This window comes from Ovis canadensis, chromosome 13 (assembly GCF_042477335.2).
Source record: "Ovis canadensis isolate MfBH-ARS-UI-01 breed Bighorn chromosome 13, ARS-UI_OviCan_v2, whole genome shotgun sequence".
Taxonomy (NCBI): Eukaryota; Metazoa; Chordata; class Mammalia; order Artiodactyla; family Bovidae; genus Ovis; species Ovis canadensis.
In genome coordinates this window covers 54,734,710-54,757,572 of record NC_091257.1, presented here as the reverse complement: position 1 = coordinate 54,757,572, position 22,863 = coordinate 54,734,710, and the positions used below count along the sequence as shown (strand labels likewise).

The 22,863-nt window shown below is 46.2% G+C and overlaps 1 protein-coding gene across 1 annotated transcript in view; it reads right to left on the bottom strand.

The window, feature by feature from the left end:
• CFAP61 (cilia and flagella associated protein 61) overlaps nucleotides 1–22,863 on the bottom strand; it is a 249,520-nt gene that overhangs the window by 34,967 nt on the left and 191,690 nt on the right. The window contains exons 23-25 of the mRNA XM_069547844.1: nucleotides 16,028–16,355; nucleotides 14,664–14,755; nucleotides 7,571–7,776 (exon numbers count right to left, since the gene is read on the bottom strand). Coding sequence (XP_069403945.1) covers nucleotides 7,571–7,776; nucleotides 14,664–14,755; nucleotides 16,028–16,355 — 626 coding nt within the window. The remainder of the gene's footprint in view (nucleotides 1–7,570; nucleotides 7,777–14,663; nucleotides 14,756–16,027; nucleotides 16,356–22,863) is intronic.

Here is a 22,863-nt window from a genome sequence, read left to right as displayed (position 1 = left end):
GATTCATGTTGACATATGGCAGATGCCAGCACAATATTGTAAAGCGGTTATCCTCCAATAAAAATTTTTTAAAAACTATATGATATGAGAGTCTAGACATACTCTATAACTCAAACAGCTCATCCATTCTGTGCTAGCTGGTATGGTAGCCACTAGCCACATGTGGCTGTGGAGTATGTGAGATGTGGCAAAACACAAACCTCAATGCAGACCTTTCTGATAAATGCTGAGATAATATGCCAAGCTACAATTTCATGATGAATGAGGCAAATTATTGGAACACACTGGATAAGTGATGAAAAAGTAAAAAGCCCTGCAGTGGCAGCAGTGCTCCAGGTTCATCACCTGAACGTTCTGCCTTGACCGTGTGAAAATCTGTGTTTGGTTTTCATGTACGTTATCATCTTGGGATGAGTGTCTGAAGGGACACTCAGTGGCTATGAGTTCAAGATGGCTCACAACAACCTTGTCCTTCATCCCAGGGGAGGTTAATTCCACACGAATGTTACTGAAGGAAAGAGGGAGGTGACATATACTAAAAAAAAAAAAAAAAAAATTGGTCTTTTTTTTGACTGTTCTGGGTCATCATTGCTAAACGGGCTTTTCTCTAGTTGCAGGGCGCTGGGTCTACTCTAGTTTTGGTACACGGGCTTCCCATTGCAGTGGTTTCCTCTGATGGGGAGAGCAGGGGTGCTAGGGCACGTGGGCTTCAGTACTTTTGGCTTCTAGGATCAAAAGCACAGGCTCAGTGGTTGTGGCACACAGCCTTAGCTGCTCCGCAGCATGAGGGATCTTCCTAAACCCACGTCTCCTGTGTTGGCAGATGGACTCTTTCCCACTGAGCCATCAGGCAAGCCCAACCCTGGTCTTAGCAGAGCAGTACTACAAATAAAAACGGACATAGGTTGTGTTAGATGGAATTTTGCTCCTGCATTGATCTATACTCAGAGACCTAAGGTTGACTGCCTCAGTAATTAGGGATGTTCCAAAATATGGGTTCAGCCTCACAGGCAATGTGGTTTCATGAGAAACACCAGTGGGCAAGGAGATGTTCTTAGAGCAAGGAGGCCAAGGGATGACCAGTGAGGAGCCCCAGGTGAAGCATGTAAATACAGACAAGGGCAGAAAAATAGAGCTAAATGATTGGGAAGGAAAATGAAGAGAGTGGATTTTGATTTTAACAAATCATTTGACCAGCTTTCTTTATCAGGCTATGAAATGGAATTGGCACTATCCGAAATCAAAGACTGGCAGGAACACGGACCTAAAAGTCTCCAGAAAGGCAAGTAGGTGGCCAACACAGAAATTTGCATCTTGGGAGAACTATTATCCAATAAATACGTTCTTTTTTTATTTTTAAACTTTTTTTTTTTTGGCTGAGATGGGTCTTAGCTGTGGCATGTGAGACCTTTGAACTTTGTTGCAGCATGTGGGGTCTAGTTCCCTAACGATTGAACCTGGGCCCCCTGCACTGGGAGCATGGAGTCTTAGCCACTGGACCACCAGGGAAGTCCACTCAAACAAATTTTAGGTATGCAACAAATAATTGATGAGTTGGAGTGAGCCAACCACTGTGTGGTCAGTCAAATTTTGATAGGTCTGGAAAAACGGGCACCTGGAATTTAGTGAAAGTTGCTCAGTCGTGTCCGACTCTTTGTGATCCCACGGACTATACAGTCCATGGAATTCTCCAGGCCAGAATACTAGAGTGGGTAGCCTTTCCCTTCTCCAGGGAATCCTCCCAACCCAGGGATCAAACCCACGTCTCCCGCATTGCAGGCAATTCTTTACCAGCTGAGCCACAGTGTGTGATTTTCTACTGGACAGGGCACAAGGTCACCGACCACAGAGGAACCAAAAGACACTTAAGTCATGATTAAATTATTCCAGTTGAGTCTAATAGGTGAATGAATCAGGAGGCAACATGGGCTGGCAGCCTCCTGCTTGGCTGCTCTGAAGAGATGGCACACAGCAGCTTTCCTAAGGGAGTCACTCCTTGGGTTTTGCAGATCAAAAAGGTAATGGCAGCCTTTTAAAGGGTCTGCTCCTGTCCCATTTATAATACTGTGCCCAGCAGCACTTACCCACTAAAAATAGGCCATCTGAGCACTTGGGAAGTGCGGAGGGGGACGCAGCTTTCACAGGAGGAGAGGGCCAGGCAAGGGCAGCCTTTGAGAGCTGAGCACGTGAAGATGTGAAAAGAGGTGATTTAATCAAGGTTCATGAGTATCTGATGGGCTCACACAAAGAGACCGGGGCAAGACCTATTCACAACGTGAGGATAAAGAATGCTACAGACTGTTAATTAAGGCTAAGGGGAAGGGATTCAGGAGGCAAGAGCTTTTCTTCACAGGGCCAACCGCTAAGAGGGGTAAACGAAGATGAGGACAGTTGAGAATGTGGGGAAGGCACAGGATGGGACAGGCCTTACTGGAGCCCCATGATGGGGACTTTGCAGGGACCCGCCTCAGCCTCCTTCTCCTCTTCACCCACAGTTCCCATCTCTGCTTCCCCAGTACTCCGAGGAAGCTGCTTCTGCCCCAGTATCTGAGGGCGAAGCAGCACCAGCAGATGGAAGGAAGGGGCTGCTGTCAAAGTGGGTAGGGGTTGGGAGTACAGAGGTCATGACAGGTGTGTGTAGGTGTGTGGGGGCCACTGCGGGACACAGGGGCTCCTAGGGGAAGATCAGGGAAAAGCTCATTTTCTAACATATTTGTTTCATGATTTGCAATGCTGGATGGTTCAGAAAGGAGCAAATGATTACTTGGACTCCTTTCTTTTTTCAAAGTGATAAATCAGTCAACCCATCAGTTTATTTCTCTCTCTTCCACACACATCAGCAGACATACTCCAGCAGACACACTCGCGCAGACACACGCAGTCACAGGTGCACACACAGGGTCACCAGAGGTGAATTTGTTATCTTCATCATTGGCAGTTTGCATGGGCGCGCCAAGGGGAAGACAAAAGAAAAACCAGAGGTAGATTCCAAGCCAGCCTGGCTCCAGACCCTCAGCTGCACTGCCGTCCTGCGACAGCTGTGGGCTTGGGTATCACTGCTGACTGCTCGGCCACCACCACGTGCCCCAAACGGCTCCAAGTGAGCCTGTCCTCGGGCAGCCAGACCCCTGGCTGGCGAGGCCTTGGCTGCTATGGCGTCTGCCTGCGTGGCTGCCACTATTCCCACTGTGGCCACCAGCACTGCCTCTGTCCCGGCCCATGATGGCGTGAGACTAGCTTGAGGGAAGTGGAGAGAAAGGATCCAGAGGGTTTTGCTGAACTCAGAGAGGAACCTGACCTTGAGGTCATGTCTGCCTTGCTGGAGACAGAGCGGCTAGTTAATGGTCAGCCCTTGCAGCCTGAAGGAAGGTGCCCCCAGATGCAGCAGATGGAATCACGCCCAGATTTGAACAAGAGAGGTTGCTGGTGCTGCCCAGGTCAGGGAAACAATCGGTAATCATATCTCGGCCAAAATCAGCTAAACCATTCACCCTGCCTGCTGGGAAAGAGCTTTGCCAGCAGGTCTGACAGCAGACAGGGCAAGCGGACAGGGCCAAGAATCAGCACGGGGCCTGGCAGCATTTCGTGGCACTTGAAAAGAACGTGGCCGCAGCTGTTCGCGCACGCTAACGTGCGTCCAAGAGGGATGGGCGGGGTCTGGGGGCACCCTGGGTACCACACTAGGACGTGATCAGCAGTCCCTTCTGCAGTTAACCACTATTCCCCCTGAAACTTTCTTACAGATGTCAATTGGCATGTCCCAATAGCCAGTGCTGTCCCATCTTCCATCCCAAGTATTCACTCCTAGCAAATCAAATTAACTGTTAAAATTATTTCTACCATCAGTTAACAGCTGTGCCCCAACCAGTGGTCTCAAACTCACAAAGTCTGTCTCTTTCAACATACCTTCTTCTCAGGGGGAAAAAAAAACCCGACAACAGCTTTTGAATTTGGTCAAATTTTCTTTTCAGAGAAGACTCTTAATACATAGCTCCCACAAAAATCTTCTTTGACAAAGAACTGATACCCCACCAGCTCCAATATTTTGGGTAAGACTGAGAGCAACAATAAATCCCTACCAAGATGATAAGGAACAAATGAATTCACTTTCTAAATACTTGCAGTATTTTATTTTCAATAAATAATGCAGTCAAGTCTACAAAGATTTAAGGAGAGAAAGTCTATGATTAAGAAGTTTGATACTTAAAGTATAATTTATAATGGGAAACATATAGGAAGACATCCTCATAAAAAAATGTTTCAAAAGTTAAGTACTCTTCCTGGGAAAAAAATCCATGCATGCTAAAAATGCTTAGCAAGATAGTAATAAAAAGAAACTTTTTTATCATGAAAAAAGTATCTATAAAATTATGTATGGCAAATGTCATACACCTAATATTGAAAGCATTCCCTTTAAAATTAAGAACGAGGCAAGGGTGCCATCCATCACTACTGCTATCCCAACTTCTATCATACATCTTAGCCAGTGCAGTAAGACAAGAAAAAGAAAAAAGCTACAAAGATTGAAAAAGAAGAAACAAAACAGTCACTCTTTGCAGATGATATAATTTTTTGTGTGGACAATCTAAAAGAATCTACACGTAAATTATTTGAATGGATGAAGGAGCTTAGCAAATTTGCAGACTACAAGACCATATAAAAAGTTAGTGCATTTCCATAAACCATATAGCAGCAGTAAGTAAGAAAATGATACTTACTACAGTAATAAAAACATAAAGAACTTTGGATCATGTGCTGTGCTTAGTCGCTCAGTCGTGTCTGACTCTTTGAGATTCCATGGATTGCAGCTGCCAGGCTCCTCTGTCCATGGGGATTCTCTAGGCAAGAATACTGGAGTGGGTTGCCATGCCCTCCTCCAGGGGATCTTCCCAACCCAGTGATCAAACCCAGGTCTCTGGCATTGCATGGGGATTCTTTATCAACTGAGCCATCAGGGAAGCCCAAGAATATGGGAGTAGGTAGCCTCTCTCTTCTCCAGGGGGATCTTCCTGACCCAGGTATTGAACTGGGGTCTGCTGCATTGCAGGTAGATTCTTTACCAGCTGAGCAGGGAAGTCCACTTTGGATGATATCAAATGAAAATAGCACAAGCCATTAATGCAGAAAATAATAAACCTTTATCGAGCTATTTAAAGAGACCCACATAAATCAAGATCTACAGAGTCGACCCTTGAATAGTACTGATTAGAACTGTGTGGACCCACTTACATGAATATTTTTTCAATAGTAAACACTATGGTACTAACCTAATCCATGCTTGGTTGACCAGAATGCTTGGTTGAATCCACTTTCTTCATAAAGGAAGTGAAAAGACAAGCCTCAAAAGAGAAGAAGACGTAGGAAGGAAACAAAACAAACCAAGTTTGTATCCAGAACATATAAGTGAATACTGGGAGTTAGTAAGAGATGATATCCTGCCCAAAAATGGACAAATGTCATAGACAAGCATTTCCTAGAAACTACCACGAATGGTCACACAAACAAATGAAAACCACTAAACTGCATTAGAAACCAGGGACGAGAACACTACGACGCAGGTCAGACAGCTTCCCACACCACCAGGATGGCCAAATGTTCAAGTTGAATGGTGCAGGGGCCTGCCAGGGTTGTGGAGGGCTTTCACAGCCAGCTGAGCAAGTGGAACAGACACCACTACCGTGGGCAACATCTGGGCATCACCTAGTACACCTGAGAGAAGGTCCTGCAAAGAGGTGTGCCCATGACACCAACCGCACCAAACCAGAACCATCTGAACATCCATCAGCCTGAAAATGGACAGATGAGCTTCAGGATGATTTTGTTATCCTGGGAATATCACACAGCAGGGAAAACACATGACCTCCAGCTACATACACGGCCACGGACAAGCTCGCAAACAAGAGCCCCAGATGGAGCGCTTCTTTCTTCAGCAGCCACAGAATTGATTCAAAACAGGTAAAACGGATCAGTACATCATTTAGGAAACCACAGATACGTGGTACACCTTTAAAACTAGGCTTGGCCTGCTGCCTGTTTCAGTACGCAGGTTTACTGGGACACAGCCATGTTCACTGGTTTACGGACAGTCCGTGGCGGATTTCACGGCATGGACACTGACTTGAGTTCTTGGAACAGAAGTCATGTGGCCCCTGAAGCCGGAAGTATTTACCACCCTGACCTTTATAGGGAAAGCTGGCTGATCCCTGCTCTCCAAGAAAGAGAGGGAACGATTAGCCCAAATCACAGGACAGTGGTGGCCACCAAGGAGAGGGAGGTGGGTGTGATCAGACTGGTGCTTTGAAGTAGGCTGCACGTGTGCGTGCGTGTGATGTCACTCAGTCGTGTCCGACTCCTTGTGACCCCACAGACTGCAGCCCGCCGGGCTCCTCCGTCCATGGGATTCTCCAGGCAAGAATACTGCAGTGGGTTGCCATGCCCTCCTCCAGGGGATCTTCCTGATACAGGGATCGAACCCACATCTCTTATATCTCCTGCACTGGCAGGTAGGTTCTTTACCACCAGCACCACCCGAGAAGCCTCTAAGTAAGGTTATTATCCTTTAAAGTACATACATGCTTTATATACTGTTTGTTTGTTTGTTTCTATGATGTCTTCTACAACTTAAAAACATTCTTATAAGAGGGAAGAGGGATTGCTTCTGATGTTTCAGACTCCCCCGTGGCTACTGAGGACCCTGGAATTCCACGTCTCTGTTGTCATCTTGTTCTGTGGACAGAGGGAAATTCTAACCTTTCTAAGCAGCAGATTGAGAGTTCTACTCTAAAATTCTAGCCTTCCTAGAGTTACAGGATAAGTTCTCTGAATTGAAAAGACTGGGATCTAGAGCACCCAGTCTGAGTAGAATTCAACTACTTAGGCAAATGGTCACCCTCCTCTGTTAGAGCATGTGCCCTGAGAAGGTGGCTGGAGTCACAGACACCCTGCCTGCGGTGGTGGGATTCCCACCAGGACCAAGTGGTGCCTCTGCATTCTGCCTCCAAATTGGCTTCCTACGTTTCTGATCACTACTCTTAGCAGCCTGTATCTCAAGAGAGACTTGAATATCATCTGTGGCGTGGAAGCCGTGCAGGGATATGTCTGGAACCAAGCCTGCACGTGGCCACAGGGCCATGTGTGGACACACCAAGAGTCCATGCTTTTCTCCTTTGTGGGCTTCTCCATTCTCTGGCTGATGCTGGTGGTCTCACACCCTTCACTGTTGAGAAGCTCTAACTTCTCCAGGTTTTCTCTGGTGGCTCAGATGGTAAAGAATCCGTCTGCAATGTGGGAGACCTGGGTTTGATCCCTGGATTGGGAAGATCCCCTGGAGGAAGGCATGGCAACCACTTGAGTATTCTTGCCTGGAGAATCTGCAGGGACAGAGGAGCCTGGTGGGCTATAGTCCATAGGGTCGCAAAGAGTCGGACATGACTGAGCAACTGAGCACAGCATAGCTCTCCCAGGGGTTCCCATTAACTTGCTGGTGCATCAAAAAATACCTCTCTCATTCACAAGACACCGACTGCCTGTGTTTGCATTTCCGTTCAGGAGAGGGCAATGCCCAGCTTACCTGTAGAGATCTGGGACCAGCCCATCCTCATACCGAGCGCACAGGTTGTTGAGAGCTTGCTCATGCTGACCAAACAAGCGGATGTAGTTGGAGGCAGGGAAAGGCACTTTGGAAAGGCACGTGATGGTTTCCACCATCCTGTACTTGTTGATGTGGATGCGGAAGTAATTCCCATTCTTCACGTTACCCGTTACTATTTCTGAACCCTGTTGGGGTGGGCATCAGAAAAACTCCATTAGAAACATGTCTGGACTTTGGCAACTTAATCACAGCAATTTATTTTTCAAATATAACAGGGTATATGTTATTGCTTTGCTTGCTGCAAATCACAGAGGTAGGTATTGACCAAGCTCAACTGAAGGTAAGTGCGTGTCAGAAACCACGCATGTGGACTTAATGACTGAAAGTTCCTCGGGATATTTCACACTGTGACTACATCACCCCACGTTTCTAAACTGGTTGCTAGGTTATGGCCAGTTCTCCATTCTTCAATACCTCACTCAGCTGGTACGTGGAACTGGGTCTTTTCTCTCCTGTGAGGTGTTCTAAGACTGTTAACTTTCTTAATTTTTCACAGTACCACTTTGAGAAAAACTCCTAGTCAAAGGTGGTCAAAAGGAATGGCAGTTGTTAAAATTTTCCTTGAACAGAGGAAGCAAGGTAAAGGTAAATCTCTGACAGTTGGGTTTGGGGAGGTTTGACTGGTAGGGTCTGTTTCTATGAAGAAGGTTCAAGCTCATGGGAAATAAACACACACGCAATGTGTGGGCTACTTGTTAGCTGGTAAATTAGGAGACGTGGAGGTTCTTCGCTTTATGTCTTCTAGAAACTGACTGAAACCACCATGTGAGCCCAGGTGACGAGGAAAGACGCCTCTCTGCTGCAGTCATGACTACTTTTTCTATTTCAGCCCCTGGCGGCCACCGACCAAACAGCTGGAGTCATGCTTCCCACCGGCTCCAGCAACAAGCAGAACCTCTGTGGACAAACCTGGGTTTGGCTGGTGGTGGTTGAACCTGCACTTTGGCCCTGGACTCTGAACCCAGGACACAACAGTGTTCAGTAAATCTCTCCTGAGAGCATATTGATTTAAGCTTTTGCCCTGAACTTGAGTGTGACATTTAGAAATCCACCACAAGGTGAACTGCAAGGATCCCAAACATTTACTGAGTCCTGGACATCCCCTGGAGACACTGTCTAAACAAGAACACATAGTTTACCTGGATTTTTAAGTAAATTGAAGCAACTGGTGGGTGTTTGGGTATCATGTGGCTAAGCTCTGAGGAGGAAACCAGTCAATCATAAAGGCACAAGGTGAGACACAGGGGAGGGTTGACAGGTAAGTCCTGGCCCAGCCCCAAGGATGTATGTAACAGTAGGGGACAGAACACAGTTTAGAAAAGAGCTGGAGGATGGCACCCCAAGTGAGGTGCCCAAAGTCCATCATCATAGAGATGGATGGATACAGAGAGGAAATCTACCTCCATAGCAAAGGGCTGAAAACAACACGCAATGAGGTGTTATCTAACAAAACAATGGTACATCTGCACAATGGGATACAGTGTATCCAATAGAAATTATTAGTAAACTGTATTTCATAACAGGGAAATACGTTTCCAGTGCATTTTATACTGCAGAAGTACAGTGTAACAATTTGTAATTTTTATAACTTGCACAGATTCATTCTATTTTCATAAAAATACATGGGATAATTTATTTGCTTTTGTGTCAACATTTTAACAAAATGTTAATGGGGAGCAGGTGCTAAGACTAAAGCTGCTGGTACCAAACTCAATTTAAAGTCTTGTGTTTACCCTTAGAGATGCACATAACAGAAACATTCATCATGCTCTAGCTCTGTGTGTATTTAATTCAGAAATAGCTTTGCTATGATGAGCCAGCAAGTAAAGTTGACCCTTGGAGGCCCCTTTTCACTCAGGGGTGCCTTGGTGAAGGGCATGAGCAGCTGGGGGAGGGGCTGCCCCCTGACCTCACAGGTAGGGTGCCTGGGGTCCCGGGAGAGGGGGCACTGGCCATAGCTTGCAATAGTTTTGGTGCCAGATTTCCCCAGGGCTCAGTGGAGAGTGGATCCCACAAGGCCTTGGACCCTCCTCTTCATCTTTGAAACTTATTTATGCTGAGTGATTACAGAAAAGCACTTGGGCATCCAAGGGGTACGTCTTGAGATCCACCGACATGGCCACTAATATTTTGGGCTCGGCAAAGACTTTCACTGAATATCCCGCTCTCACAATGGCTCACAAGCACCAGCATTTGGAGGCTGATTCGGGGGATACAGAGCACCTTGGAGCGAGGCTCATGGTGACTCCATGGGTGGTGTCTTGCCACATTTCTGCGGGGTCCTGGCTGGTTGCTGGTGGAGAATCTGAGCATCATGGGTCCTCCCTCTGAGGTCATCCTGTTCAGGAGGGCTAATGAGTCGTCAGCATCATCGTGGGTCTCCTTATTTGGGGGTGAGGCAAGTTGGTCTTATTCTTTTTAATAATTTTTATTCCTTTGACTTTTGGCTGTGCTGGGTCTTCACTGCTGCTCAGGTGTCTCTAGGTGCGGCGAGCGGGGGCCGCTCTTCATTGCGGTGCACAGGCTTCTCATCACGGTGGCTTCTCTTGTCGCCGTGCACAAGCCCTAGAGAGCAGGTTCAGTACTTGCTTATGGGCTCAGTTGCCCCCAAGGCATGTGGAAGCTTCCCAGACCAGGGGTCGATCCCTTGTCCCCTGCATTGGCAGGCGGATTCTTCCCCACTTGGGCCATCAGGGAAGTCCTTATTTTTTTTTTTAATTTAAAAGTCGAATTACAATCTGTGGGTTGCCTCTGTGTGTCTCAGCCCTTAAACAGCTCAGAGAGCAGCTGCATGGAGGAAGGAAAGGCCCAGTGGTGCAGAAACAGCTCAGCTTAACTCTGGAAGTGACCATGACTATTGTTAATAAGACTTGGCACTGTGATCACATAACTAGGGGGCCATCCTGGGCCTGTGGCATGGAAACAGTTTGCATTGATGCGAAAGACAAGTCACCTACAGATGGGTTTCTCAGACACAAGTTACCCCATGGGGCTGGGCAGACTGATCTAAATTTCTTAGGTCATTTTTAGTCACAGCAGATGGGAAAATCCAGTGAAGTCCAGGAACACTTTCTGCTTATCCTTAAACAAGGACTTCAGGTGGCTTCCAGCCTGGCCACCCCATGAGGGATTCTGGGGTAACAGTGATAGTTTCACACACTTTCCAGTTCTTGGGGATGTGGTGAGTTTCTTCCTTTAAGTACATGAGTTAATTGTTAGGATATTCAGGCCTTGAATTTAAAATTTTGACAGAGTAACTGGTTCTGATGTGGGTCTTTTTTTTTTTTTTTTGTCTCCCATCTTTTCCTGAATATAATTATTCTTTTGAGCTCCTTTATGATTTTGACAAAGATTGGAACATACCTCTGTAATTCATGCCAAGTGGAAGACCCAGGGGTAATCAGACTCGGTATGCTAGAAACCCAGGTTTCAGCTTCCACGATGAACACACAGTTTTAAATTTAGTGGTATCCAAGGCAGGGTTTGTTGTGACAAATTTCTTTATTCCATGAGGATAAGCCAACCAAGCATGTGGATTGGAATCTGTAGATCAGTTCATTATGTAGACAACTTGGGGACCCCATTCTTCCTTTTGTAGGGCTACCGAGTGAATTACTCAAGCATCTCTTACTTAAATATCCCAAGGAGAGAGTTATAAGAGTCTGAAGAGGTTCATCTGTACTACAATCATTGTGAGAACAGTAATTTAGTTTCTCGAGTGAAACACTGCTCCAAGGGTTCCATTCTCCACCCACTGGTGATATTTAGGCAACTGCCTGGCCATTTTGGCAACAATTTTACTTAATCAAATTAATTCCAACCCCAAAAGATTGCCATGGAACCATCCTACATTTTTTTTTTTCTTGGTGAATAAAATGGGGGAAAAATCTGTTTAGATCTTTTGTACTAATTAAAAAGGAGGCCCGCCTGGCAACATGGTTAATTACAGTCAGGGTTCCTGCTCAAATACTGTCACAGTACCAGCCAAAGAAGCTATTCAAGTTCTAGTCTTATTAAAACTGTCATTAACTAAAACTTGCTTTGGCGCATCCTCTGACTTTATTCCCATTGGTTCATAAACAAATGATACTACGTGTCAGAAATCACACACCGTACTTGAAGAATCTGGTTCTGTCCAAAATCAAGTCCAGTATTTCCTAGTTTTTGAAACTACTTGGTCCCAGGTATTTATCTAGAAAGACCAAAGTGTCCGTTGATCCCACTCCAAACTCATCATCCGAGTTGCTTCCTGTTTACATCATTGGTGGCAAACTACACTTTCCAAAGATGGCCCCAATGGTGCCCCATCCCACATGCTCTTCTACACGTGACCTTGACTATCTTCCCATTGAGAGATGAACTCTCTGTCCTTTCTCCTTGAATCCCACTGGGCTGTGACTGCTCCAACAGAGGATGTGGGGGTAGTGACTGCTATTTGGCTTTCAAGGCTGAGTCATAAAAGGCAGTGCAATGTCCAGCTGGCTGGTGGGGACCCTTGCACTTGGGAGTCCTGAGCTTCCATGCAGGCAGTCTCACCACTCAGAGGCCACCAGGCTGTGAGGAAGCCCAGCTGACATGGGCAGCCCAGGTGTGATGCTCTGGCCAGCAATCTCTGTGGCTGAGCTGTGCCAGCCCAGGTCAGTGACAAGCCTTCGGTCAGAGGACCCAGTCACTGGGCTACCCCTAGTCTACTAAGTCTTCCCAGCTGAGCAGAGGCAAGCTGCTCACACTATGTCCTGTCCAGATTCCTAACCCACAGAATCTGAGCACAGTCCAAGGGCTGCTTCATGTTGCTAAGCTTTGCTACAGAGCAATAGAGACTGGAGACCATTGGCTACGGTCCTTACTTTAAGAACATTTTGCATCAGACCACAGATACGAGGCAAGCCTAAAAGAATCTTGGAAAGGCCCAAGGGAAATAAGTTTTAAACACATGGCATCTGACCTTTCCTCAGCAGAACCAGGTCTCAGTACTAGAACTGGAACTCAGTACTGGAACTATGATTAACAACATCCACCACTGATGGGGCACCTGTTTTATTCCCTGAAGCGAGTGTTACTTTATATATGATCCCTAATGATCCCAGAAAAGCAGAGGAGTTGATAACTTGCCCAAAGTCCATGGTAAGACAACTGGAACACTGGGATTCTGACTTCCCAAAGAGGGGCCAGAAACCTGGGAAGTCTGGAGTCTGTTCCCCTGATGGAATTTTCCATCAGTTTCTACTACATCTCACTGGTCAGGACCTGCCATGTGGCTGACCTCATTCTCAAGGAAATCTGGGAAATGTGCTTATTTTAAGTTAGACTGCTAGCCTTCCAAAAAAAAAAAAAATTCAGGATGTGAAAATGGGAATGGAAGCAGGCAACCTCCAGCGATCGCCTCACTGATGAAACACAAACGTGACACGCCAGGAAGGAAACCCTCAGCTGACAACAGACGCCACTCTGGGGCCAGCCGCCAGATAACCCTACCTGGGGAGCCCCCAACTGGCCAACCACCCTGCGTCCTTGCTTCCTTTCTAGCTACCTTGAAGCCAGGGGAACACCGTCTCCCCGCTGCAATCCCCAAGCACACGCAGCTTCTGCTTCACCTCTACGGTCTTCCCGTGTCATTCGGAGGAGCAGGAGCACCAGGGGGTCCGGACAGACATCAGACCCTCAGCAATTCGCCTGTTGTCGCCACAGAGGTGACATCGAGAATTTTAATTATCGATGGATACATCACAGGCTACCTCAGAACTTTGTGGCTTAATGTGCTTCAGGAGGTAGTTGGATACATAAACTGGTGGTGCATCCAGACAGCAGAATATATATATATATATGTGTGTGTGTGTGTGTGTGTGTATACACATATATATATGTGTGTATATATATATATATATATATATATAATTCAGGGCTAAAAAAGAAATGGACTCTCAAGCCATGAAAAGACATGGACGAAACTTAAACGCAAATTGTTAAGTGAAAGAAGCTGATTTGAAAAGGTGACAGATTGTATGATTCCTACTCTATGATATTCTGAAAAAGGCAAAACTATGGAGACAGTAAAAAGAGAGGTCACTGGTTGCCAAAAGTTGCAGGGATGGGAGGGAGGGAAGAACAGGTGGAACAGAAGGGATTCTTTGGGTAGGGACCCTGCTCTGTATAACACCACTATGGTGGACTCATGTCATCATACATTTGTCCAAACTCACAGCATGTACAATACCAAGAGTGAATAATCATGTAAATTGTGGGCTTCTGGTGATGATGCACCCATGTTGGTTCATCAGTTGTAACAAACATACCCGGGGATGTTGATAATGGGGGCAGCTATGCATGAGAGGCTCAAAAGATGTATGGGAAATCTCTGTACCCTTTTCTCAATTTTGCTGTGAACCTAAAACTGCTCTAAAAAATAGATGGCTTAAAATGACAATCAACTTTTACAGCCTTAGTGTTTGGGAATCACAGAAGCTGGGACTAGCTTAGCTAGGGGATTCTGGCTCATGGTCTCCTGCAAAATTTGTGGTCAAGATATCAGCCAGGGCTGCATCATCTGAAGGTTGGACTAGGGCTGGAGGACCACTCACACAGATGGCTCCTCACATGACTAGCAAATTGTGGAATGTCCGGGGCAGGAATCCTCAATTCCTTTCCATGCGGACCCCACCAAAGGGCCAACTGGGTGACCTGATGATATGGTAGCAGTGACCCAGGAGGGTGCAAGTTGGAAGCTGTCGGATCTTTCAGGACCTGGCCTCAGAAGGCACACGCTATCATTTATGCAATATCCTGCCGGCCACATATGTCAGCCCTGGTCAGTGTGGGTGGGGACCATTCATGGACATGGATACCAAGGGGCAGGAATGAGTAGGGGCCATTTCAGGGGCCAGCTGGTCCATGGCTTTCTGATGCAAGAACCAATACATGACACTAAAAACTGTGGATTAAGAATTTCACCCCCTTCCCCCAGAAACAAAGCACCATATTTGAAAGTAAAATGAAATTCAGGAAAAATACTTACAAAATCAGACTGGGCCCTCTGTACCTCCAAAGGGGTTGGAATGGCGGGCTTGGAGACATGCAAGTAATGGTAAGACCCAGGGAGGATGCCTCCTAGTGGAAAAGGCCAGTTTTAGACATTTTATTTCAGTTGGGTGAACAAATGGGTAGCAGGGCTTACATCTACACCACAAGACCACCAGAGACACCTCCTGTGGTGTGTGCTACTCACTTTCCCACCAAAGTGCCTCTGTTAGCAAGGAACACCCTGGGGTTGATAACATTTAATACAACCAATGTGAATGTGCCATAATAGCACACAATACAGGCACCAATGCTCTAAGATGCCCAGGCTGACCCTGTGCATCCTGACTTCCCATAACTCAGGGCCCTCTAATCCCTAACTACCAAGGCCAACCAAGACTTTGTAAACATGGCCAAGATGTTCCCTTTCTCTGTCCTCCTTCACTGTGTAACCAACATACTAAAAAAAGTAAATGTTATAAGGAAAGTCAACAAAGTCCTTGTTCAAGGCTTTAGAAAGCGTGGATTATGAAATGGTTACTATTTCTAGCTGGCCCCAGAAGCCCAAGCCAGGTCCCACTCTGAGCAGCTTCTGACAACCAGGATTTGTTGTCTTTTTCCACGGCCACCACCTTCCCTAATGTCTTGTCCAGAGTCAGGAGGAGATCATGACCTCTTGCTGGGCAGATAAACACAAAGACTGGGATGTTGGGCTTCAGCCCCTTTAGACTGATGTTCTGTCTACTGGATTAGGATTCACAGACCCTCCCCCCAGGAGTTGGAGTCCATGGATGATTATGGGGGTTGGCCCATCAATTCTCTGGAAGTACATATACACAACTCTATAAATATGTGCATTTTTCTGACAGAAGGTCCATCTCCCAAATATAAGGAAATTCTGTGTTACTCACGTGATAACCTCCTTAGGAGCCAATAAAACAGAGGGGATTAAAGTGGACCCAATTTATAGCTGCTAAGAGTTGTGCTTATTATTTCAGACAGCAGACGGAAGCCTGGGAGTCTTGGAAGCTCTCCTGATCTCTCAACTTTCAGTGAGAATAAAAGTTTGGCAAGATGTCAGGGCATCATATCACACACTAGTGGTGAGGAGCCTCTGGGCAAGTTATTGACCATCCCCTAGTCTCAAAGGCTGTATACATAGAGTGACCATCACAGTTCTGACATGGTAGAATCAGGTCCATCATAAACAGTTAAACATGAGAGAGCCCCCCTCCCCGCATCTCTTTGCAAAGCCACTGATGCACAGCCAAGTCTCCTCACCAAGCCTACGGGAAATGGGGCTGGCTGGTCCAGATCCAACCAGTGGCTGCAGCAGTGGTATGAGGGTGGCCCTCTACAAACCTTTAATCTTGGCTCCCTTGTACATGGGGATGAGTCGGTCAAGGTCAGCCGGTGGTTCGGTCACAGGCTCCAGAGTCGGATCGAAGAGCTTGAGCATCGCTGCTGCCAGCTGGAAGCCAATCTCTTTGGAATTGAAGTTGCTGTGAGTCCACTCATTCGAGTAGTACCTATTGGAGAACTTGGTGAGGGGGCCGGCAGCTCTGATGGCTATGTCGTTGGTGTGGAAGTTGCTGTCAATCACAAGTCGGCCGTCGTAGACCAGGCATGCATCATTGAAGGCTTTGAACGTTTCATAATCCACGTTCTTCTCGAGGAAGCTGAAGAACATCTACAAAGTGAACAGACACATTATCCCTAGCTATCATTCTTCACTGTACCTTCCCAAGAGGTTGAATCATCTCCATTTTATTATTTGGGGCACACTAGAAAACCTAAATTTACTAAGAGTATGTCCTAATGGTGTGTGTATCTTTCAGATGAAGGACAAATTAATATCACTCAATGTCACTCTTTTTTTTATTGCTTATTTAGATATCCAGCAGTGGATGCCACATGGTGGAATATCTCCCAAGAGAGCATATACTCCCCTGTAAGGAGGTTTATGTTCATAGACACCACTTGCCCCTCATTCCAGGACACTAAATCACTCCTTCTCAGCCTCCTTCCATTTTCCTCTCTGGTGTTTGACACTCATGTCTCCCCAGGTTCCTTCTGGGGGTCACCTTGTCCACTCTTGAGTCTTCAGACTGCCCCATTCCTGGCCCTTTAAGCCCAGAAAGTCTGTCCTTGCAGGACACCCCATCCGTCTCTGTACCCTCCAGGTCTGGGCTCCTGCCCTGGGAGGGCAGGTACTGATTCAGTGAATATATACAGGGTACCTGCATGCCCCACCCCCACATTCTCTGCCCAAATTTTAATACTTTCTCATACTCATCTGGAAATCATCTTCTGTATTGATGTTAAGTCATTAAAGCATCTAGTGAAAGTGAAAGGGAAAGTCGCTTAGTCGTGCCCAGCTCTTTGTGACCCTTGGACTATACAGTCCATGCAATTCTCCAGGCCAAAATACTGGAGTAGGTAGTCATTCCCTTCTCCAGGGGATCTTCCTGACCCAGAAATCAAACCAGGGTCTCCTGCATTGCAGGCAGATTCTTTACTAGCTGAGCTACCAGGGAAGCCAGTCTAAGTTATTTGTTTTTAGGGCTTCAGTTGTTGTGGAAGAGGCTAAATTGACTCACTTTTATCTTAGTTGTTGCTATTCAGTCACTAAGTCATGTCCCACGCTTTGCAACCCCATGGACTGTAGCATGCCAGGCTTCCCTGTCCCTTACCGTCTCCCAGACTTTGCTCAAATTTATGTCCATTGAGCCAGTGATGCTATCTAACCATCTTATCCTCTGTTGCTCCCTTCTCTTGCTCTTTCCCAGCATCAGGGTCTTTTCCAATGAGCTGGCTTTTTGCATCCGGTGGCCAAAGTATTGGGGTTTCTGCTTCAGCATCAATCCTTCCAATGAATATTCAGGGTTAATTTCCTTTAAGATGGACTGGTTTGATCTCCTTGCAGTCCAAGGAACTCTTAAGAGTCTCCAGCACCACAATTCAAAAGCATCCGTTCTTTAGCACCTGGCTTTCTTTATGGTCCAACTCTCAAATCCATACATGACTACCATAAAGCTAAAACCATAGCTTTAACTATATAGATGTTTGCAGGCAAAGTCTAGGTCTGTGATAGCTTTTCTTCCAAAGAGCAAGTGTCTTCTAATTTCATGGCTGCAGTCACCATCTGCAGTGATTTTGGAGCCCAAGAAAAGAAAATCTGTCACTGCTTCCACTTTTCCCCCTTCTATTTGCCATGAATCTTAGGTTTTTGTTTTTTTTTTAATGTTGAGTTTCAAGATAGCTTTTTCACTCTCCTCTTTCACTTTCCTCAAGAGGCTCTTTAGTTCCTCTTTACTTTCTGCCACCAGAGTGGTATCATCTACATATCTGAGGCTGTTGATATTTCTCCTGGCAATCTTGATTCCAGTTTGTGATTCATCCAGCCCGGCATGTCACGTGATGTAGTCTGCATAGAAGTTAAATAAGCAGAGCCATTCCACACCCCTTCTCCACCCAAGAGTGGTGTGTGAATGAGGAGGGAAGCAGGAATGAGCCTGCAACAGCCACTAATCACAGGTGACTACATATATAGTAGAGCTATTTCAAATCCTGAAAGATGATGCTGTGAAAGTGCTGCACTCAATATGCCAGCAAATTTGGAAAACTCAGCAGTGGCCACAGGACTGGAAAAGGTCAATTTTCATTCCAATCCCAAAGAAAAGCAATGCCAAAGAATGCTCAAACTACCACACAATTGCACTCATCTCACACGCTAGCAAAGCAATGCTCAAAATTCTCCAAGCCAGGCTTTAGCAATATGTGAACCGTGAACTCCCTGATGTTCAAGCTGGTTTTAGAAAAGGCAGAGGAACCAGAGATCAAATTGCCCACATCCGCTGGATCATGGAAAAAGCAAGAGAGTTTCAGAAAAATATCTATTTCTGCTTTATTGACTATGCCAAAGCCTTTGACTGTGTGGATCACAACAAACTGTGGAAAATTCAGAAAGAGATGGGAATACCAGACCACCTGACCTGCCTCTTGAGAAATCTGTATGCAGGCCAGAAAGCAACAGTTAGAACTGGACATGGAACAACAGACTGGTTCCAAATAGGAAAAGGAGTATGTCAAGGCTGTATATTGTCACCCTGCTTATTTAACTTATATGCAGAGTACGTCATGAGAAACGCTGGACTGGAAGAAACATAAGCTGGAATCAAGATTGCCGGGAGAAATATCAATAACCTCAGATATGCAGATGACACCACCCTTATGGCAGAAAGTGAAGAGGAACTAAAAAGCCTCTTGATGAAAGTGAAAGAGGAGAGTGAAAAAGTTGGCTTAAAGCTCAACATTCAGAAAACGAAGATCATGGCATCCGGTCCCATCACTTCATGGGAAATAGATGAGGAAACAGTGGAAACAGTGTCAGACTTTACTTTTTGGGGCTCCAAAATCACTGCAGATGGTGACTTCAGCCATGAAATTAAAAGACTCTTACTCCTTGGAAAGAAAGTTATGACCAACCTAGATAGTATATTCAAAAGCAAAGACATTACTTTGCCGACTAAGGTCCATCTAGTCAAGGCTATGGTTTTTCCAGTAGTCATGTATGGATGTGAGATTTGGACTGTGAAGAAGGCTGAGAACCGAAGAATTGATGCTTTTGAACTGTGGTGTTGGAGAAGACTCTTGAGAGTCCCTTGGACTGCAAGGAGATCCAACCAGTCCATTCTGAAGGAGATCAGCCCTGGGATTTCTTTGGAAGGAATGATGCTGAAGCTGAAACTCCAGTACTTTGGCCACCTCATGCGAAGAGTTGACTCATTGGAAAAGACTGATGCTGGGAGGGATTGGGGGCAGGAGAAGAAGGGGATGACAAAGGATGAGATGGATGGATGGCATCACTGACTCAATGGATGCGAGTCTGAGTGAAATCCAGGATTTGGTGATGGACAGGGAGGCCTGGTGTGCTGCGATTCATGGGGTCGCAGAGTCGGACACGACTGAACGACTGAACTGAACTGAGTGGTCCAGTTTCCCTGCTGGCTCAGCTGGGAAAGGATCTGCCTGCAATGTGGGAGATCCAGGTTTGTTCCCTGGGTAGGGAAGATCCCCTGGAGAAGGGAATGGCAACCCACTCCAGTATTCTTGCCTAGAAAATTCCATGGACAAAGGAGCCTGGCAGGCTATAGTCCATGGGGTCACAAAGAGTCAGACATGACTGAGTGACTAACACTTTAACTATCCCTAGCGGTCCAGTGGTTAAGATTCTGAGCTCCCATTGCTGGCAGCCCCAGTTTGATCCTTGGTCAGGGAACTAGATCCTGCATGCCACAAGTAAAGATCCCACAAGCTGCAAATAAGACCTGGCACCGCCAAATAAATAAATATCTTTAAAATAAATAAATCTAAATTAATTACAAGTAAGTAAAATTGAAAATCTAGACCCTCAGTTGTGGCCTATTTCAAATGCCCAAAAGCTACAGGTGGCAGCGGCTGCCATACTGACCACACAAGTATGGACCATTTCTACCATCACTGGAAGTTCTGCTGGACAGCACTTGACTCAAGTCCACCATCCCTGTGATATCCTTTCTTCTTCCTGAGGGAACCAGCAAGGAGTCTTCCCCTTTACCTGTCTTTGTTCACTTGGACATCGAATCCTCTCCCAATTACTCCCATTCAGGTAGCCTCTTTCTCTCTAATCTGTTATAAAATTCTTTCTGCTTTTAACCTTACTCAGTGACCACGGGAAAATATATTTCTCTGAGTCCCTCACTTTGAGTCTGTCTCTCTACTCCTCTTTTCTTTTTAGCCTCCAGTCCTTTCCCATCTATATAGAAATAGACTTCTCACCCATAGAAAAATACAAAGAGATATTTGAATTGAAATTATATGTGCAAGACAGGACCATTAATGCTCAGAATTCTCCTTCAACATCCCCACAAAGTTCTTCTACTTGCTCAGTTTATCTCCTAGTTAAACCTACCTTTTATTAAAGTGAAAGTGAAGTCGTTCAGTCGTGTCCCACTCTTTGTGACCCCATGGACTGTAGCCCACCAGGCTCCTCCATTCATTTTCCAGGCAAGAGTACTGAAGTGGGTTGCCATTTCCTTCTCCAGGGGATCTTCCCAACCCAGGGATCGAACCCAGGTCTCCGGCATTGCAGGCAGAGACTTTTACCATCTGAGCCACCAGGGAAGCCTCCAATTTTTATTAATGGGCACATTAAATATACTAGCCCTTGTTTTCCTGGGTTTGGAAAATTACCAGCACTTCTACTGAAATCGTGTTATTTGATACCGTTTTGGCGTAGGCATTCAGAACATGGTTACAGTGGAGACACAGGAGTTGGTGGAATGGACCGATTGCTGGAACAGCAAATCCAGCACTGTCCCCGGGAACACAAGTTCTGAGTCATGGATCTCTCATATCTCTCAAACACAATTCATGTGCTCCTATAAGGCCAACTGAACATTACATCTTGGCTGAAAATATGGAGTATTAGAAGAAACATCTGCTTTAAATGCTTCGATAAATAATGCCCTAAGGTTCTACCTTAAGGAACTAGGAAAAGAAAGGCACCGTAAAGCCAAAGCAAGCAGAAAAAAAGAAAATAATTGTTAAGGGCAGAAATCAATGAGAGAGAAAACTGACAGGCAACAGAGACAATTAACAAACTCAAAAGCTGGTGCTTTGGGGGAAAGAAATCAATACAATTGACAAACGTCTAGCTAGACAGAGAACTTTGGACACGTCTTCGCCTCGTCTTCATTTCTGGCGGTAGCTGCCTATTTGTGCTATTCAGGATCTGATGGCGGCTACCTTCACTCATCTCTACTTCCGTCAGCACACAGGCTTCTTCCTGTGGGCTTCCTCTCTGCCATCACATCTTTCTCTCCAATCACCAGACTTAGGACCCACCCCAATCCTTCTCTTTGCTTGACAGCAACCACTAAGATCCTATTTCCAAGTAAGGTCACAGTCAGGTCCTGAGGCATACGACCGTAGCTCTCCAGGGGACACAGTTCAAATCATGACCCCACAATCACAGTGGAGATGTGAATATACTTGTTCCCATCAAAGGCTTGGAGAAGGGAATGGCAACCGACTCCAGTATTCTTGCCTGGAAAACCCCATGGACAGAAGAGCCTGGAGGGCTACGGTCCACGGGGTTGCATAGAGTCAGACATGACTGAGTGACCCACTTTCACTTTTGTCAAGAGTCTCCTAGTGCCCTGACAGAGACGCTACTCAAAGCTGATGATCAGAGGGACAAATACCCTTCTCCCTTCTTTAGGCTTCTAATCCCCAGCTGGTACCTGTGCTATGCTAAGGCACTCAGTCGTGTCTGAGTCTTTGTGACCCCATGGAGCGTAGCCCGCCAGGCTCCTCTGTCTATGGGATTTTCCAGGCAAGAAGACTGGAGTGGGTTGCCATGCCCTCCTCCAGGGGATTTTCCCGACCCAGTGATAGAACCTATATCTTTTACATCTCCTGCACTGGTAGGTGGGTTTTTTACCACTAGTGCCAGCTGTGAATCTCCAGCTGGTACTTACTGTTGGCCAAACACAGATGAGAGTTGTGTGTGTGTGTGGGGGGGTGGCTGGCGGGAGGGCGGTGGGGAGAAACACAGCCGGGAGGGTCCCCTGCAGAAGCCACCGCTCGTGGTACAGAGCAGAGCAGCAGGGGAGCAGGAGACAGGACCCAAAGACAGTGGACCATGGTCTGACTCATTACTTTAGGGGGAAGTCTGGGCAGGAAGGCATGCTGGATCAAGGTGGTTAAGAGTATCTGCAAGGTGTCTTTGCCTTGACTCTAGTTCTGACCCAATAGGAGAGTGAAGGCCGATGGGAGCTGCTACAGACCCTATATTCAATCAGATTCTTGGGGAAGGTTTTCTTGTACCTGTGCTCCCTAGGCAGGGTGTGTACTCACCCCCAGAATTCCCCCAGGGTACACTTGGTACACCTCTTCCAGGATCATCATTTTGGGAGGAAACTTCCAATGAGAAGACCTTGATTTTTCCTCTCTTAAATAGGTATTGTGACATACATATGTAGATGGTGTCACTTTCCTATTAAAATACTACGAACTTTTTCTTTTTCACTGCTATATCCCTCATACTTAGGGCCAAGCTTGAGACCTAGTAGGTGTCCAGTAAATCTCTGCAGAGTGAAGGAAGGAATGAATGTTCTTGAGGAGCAGAACGCAGAATCTCCTGGGTTATCAGA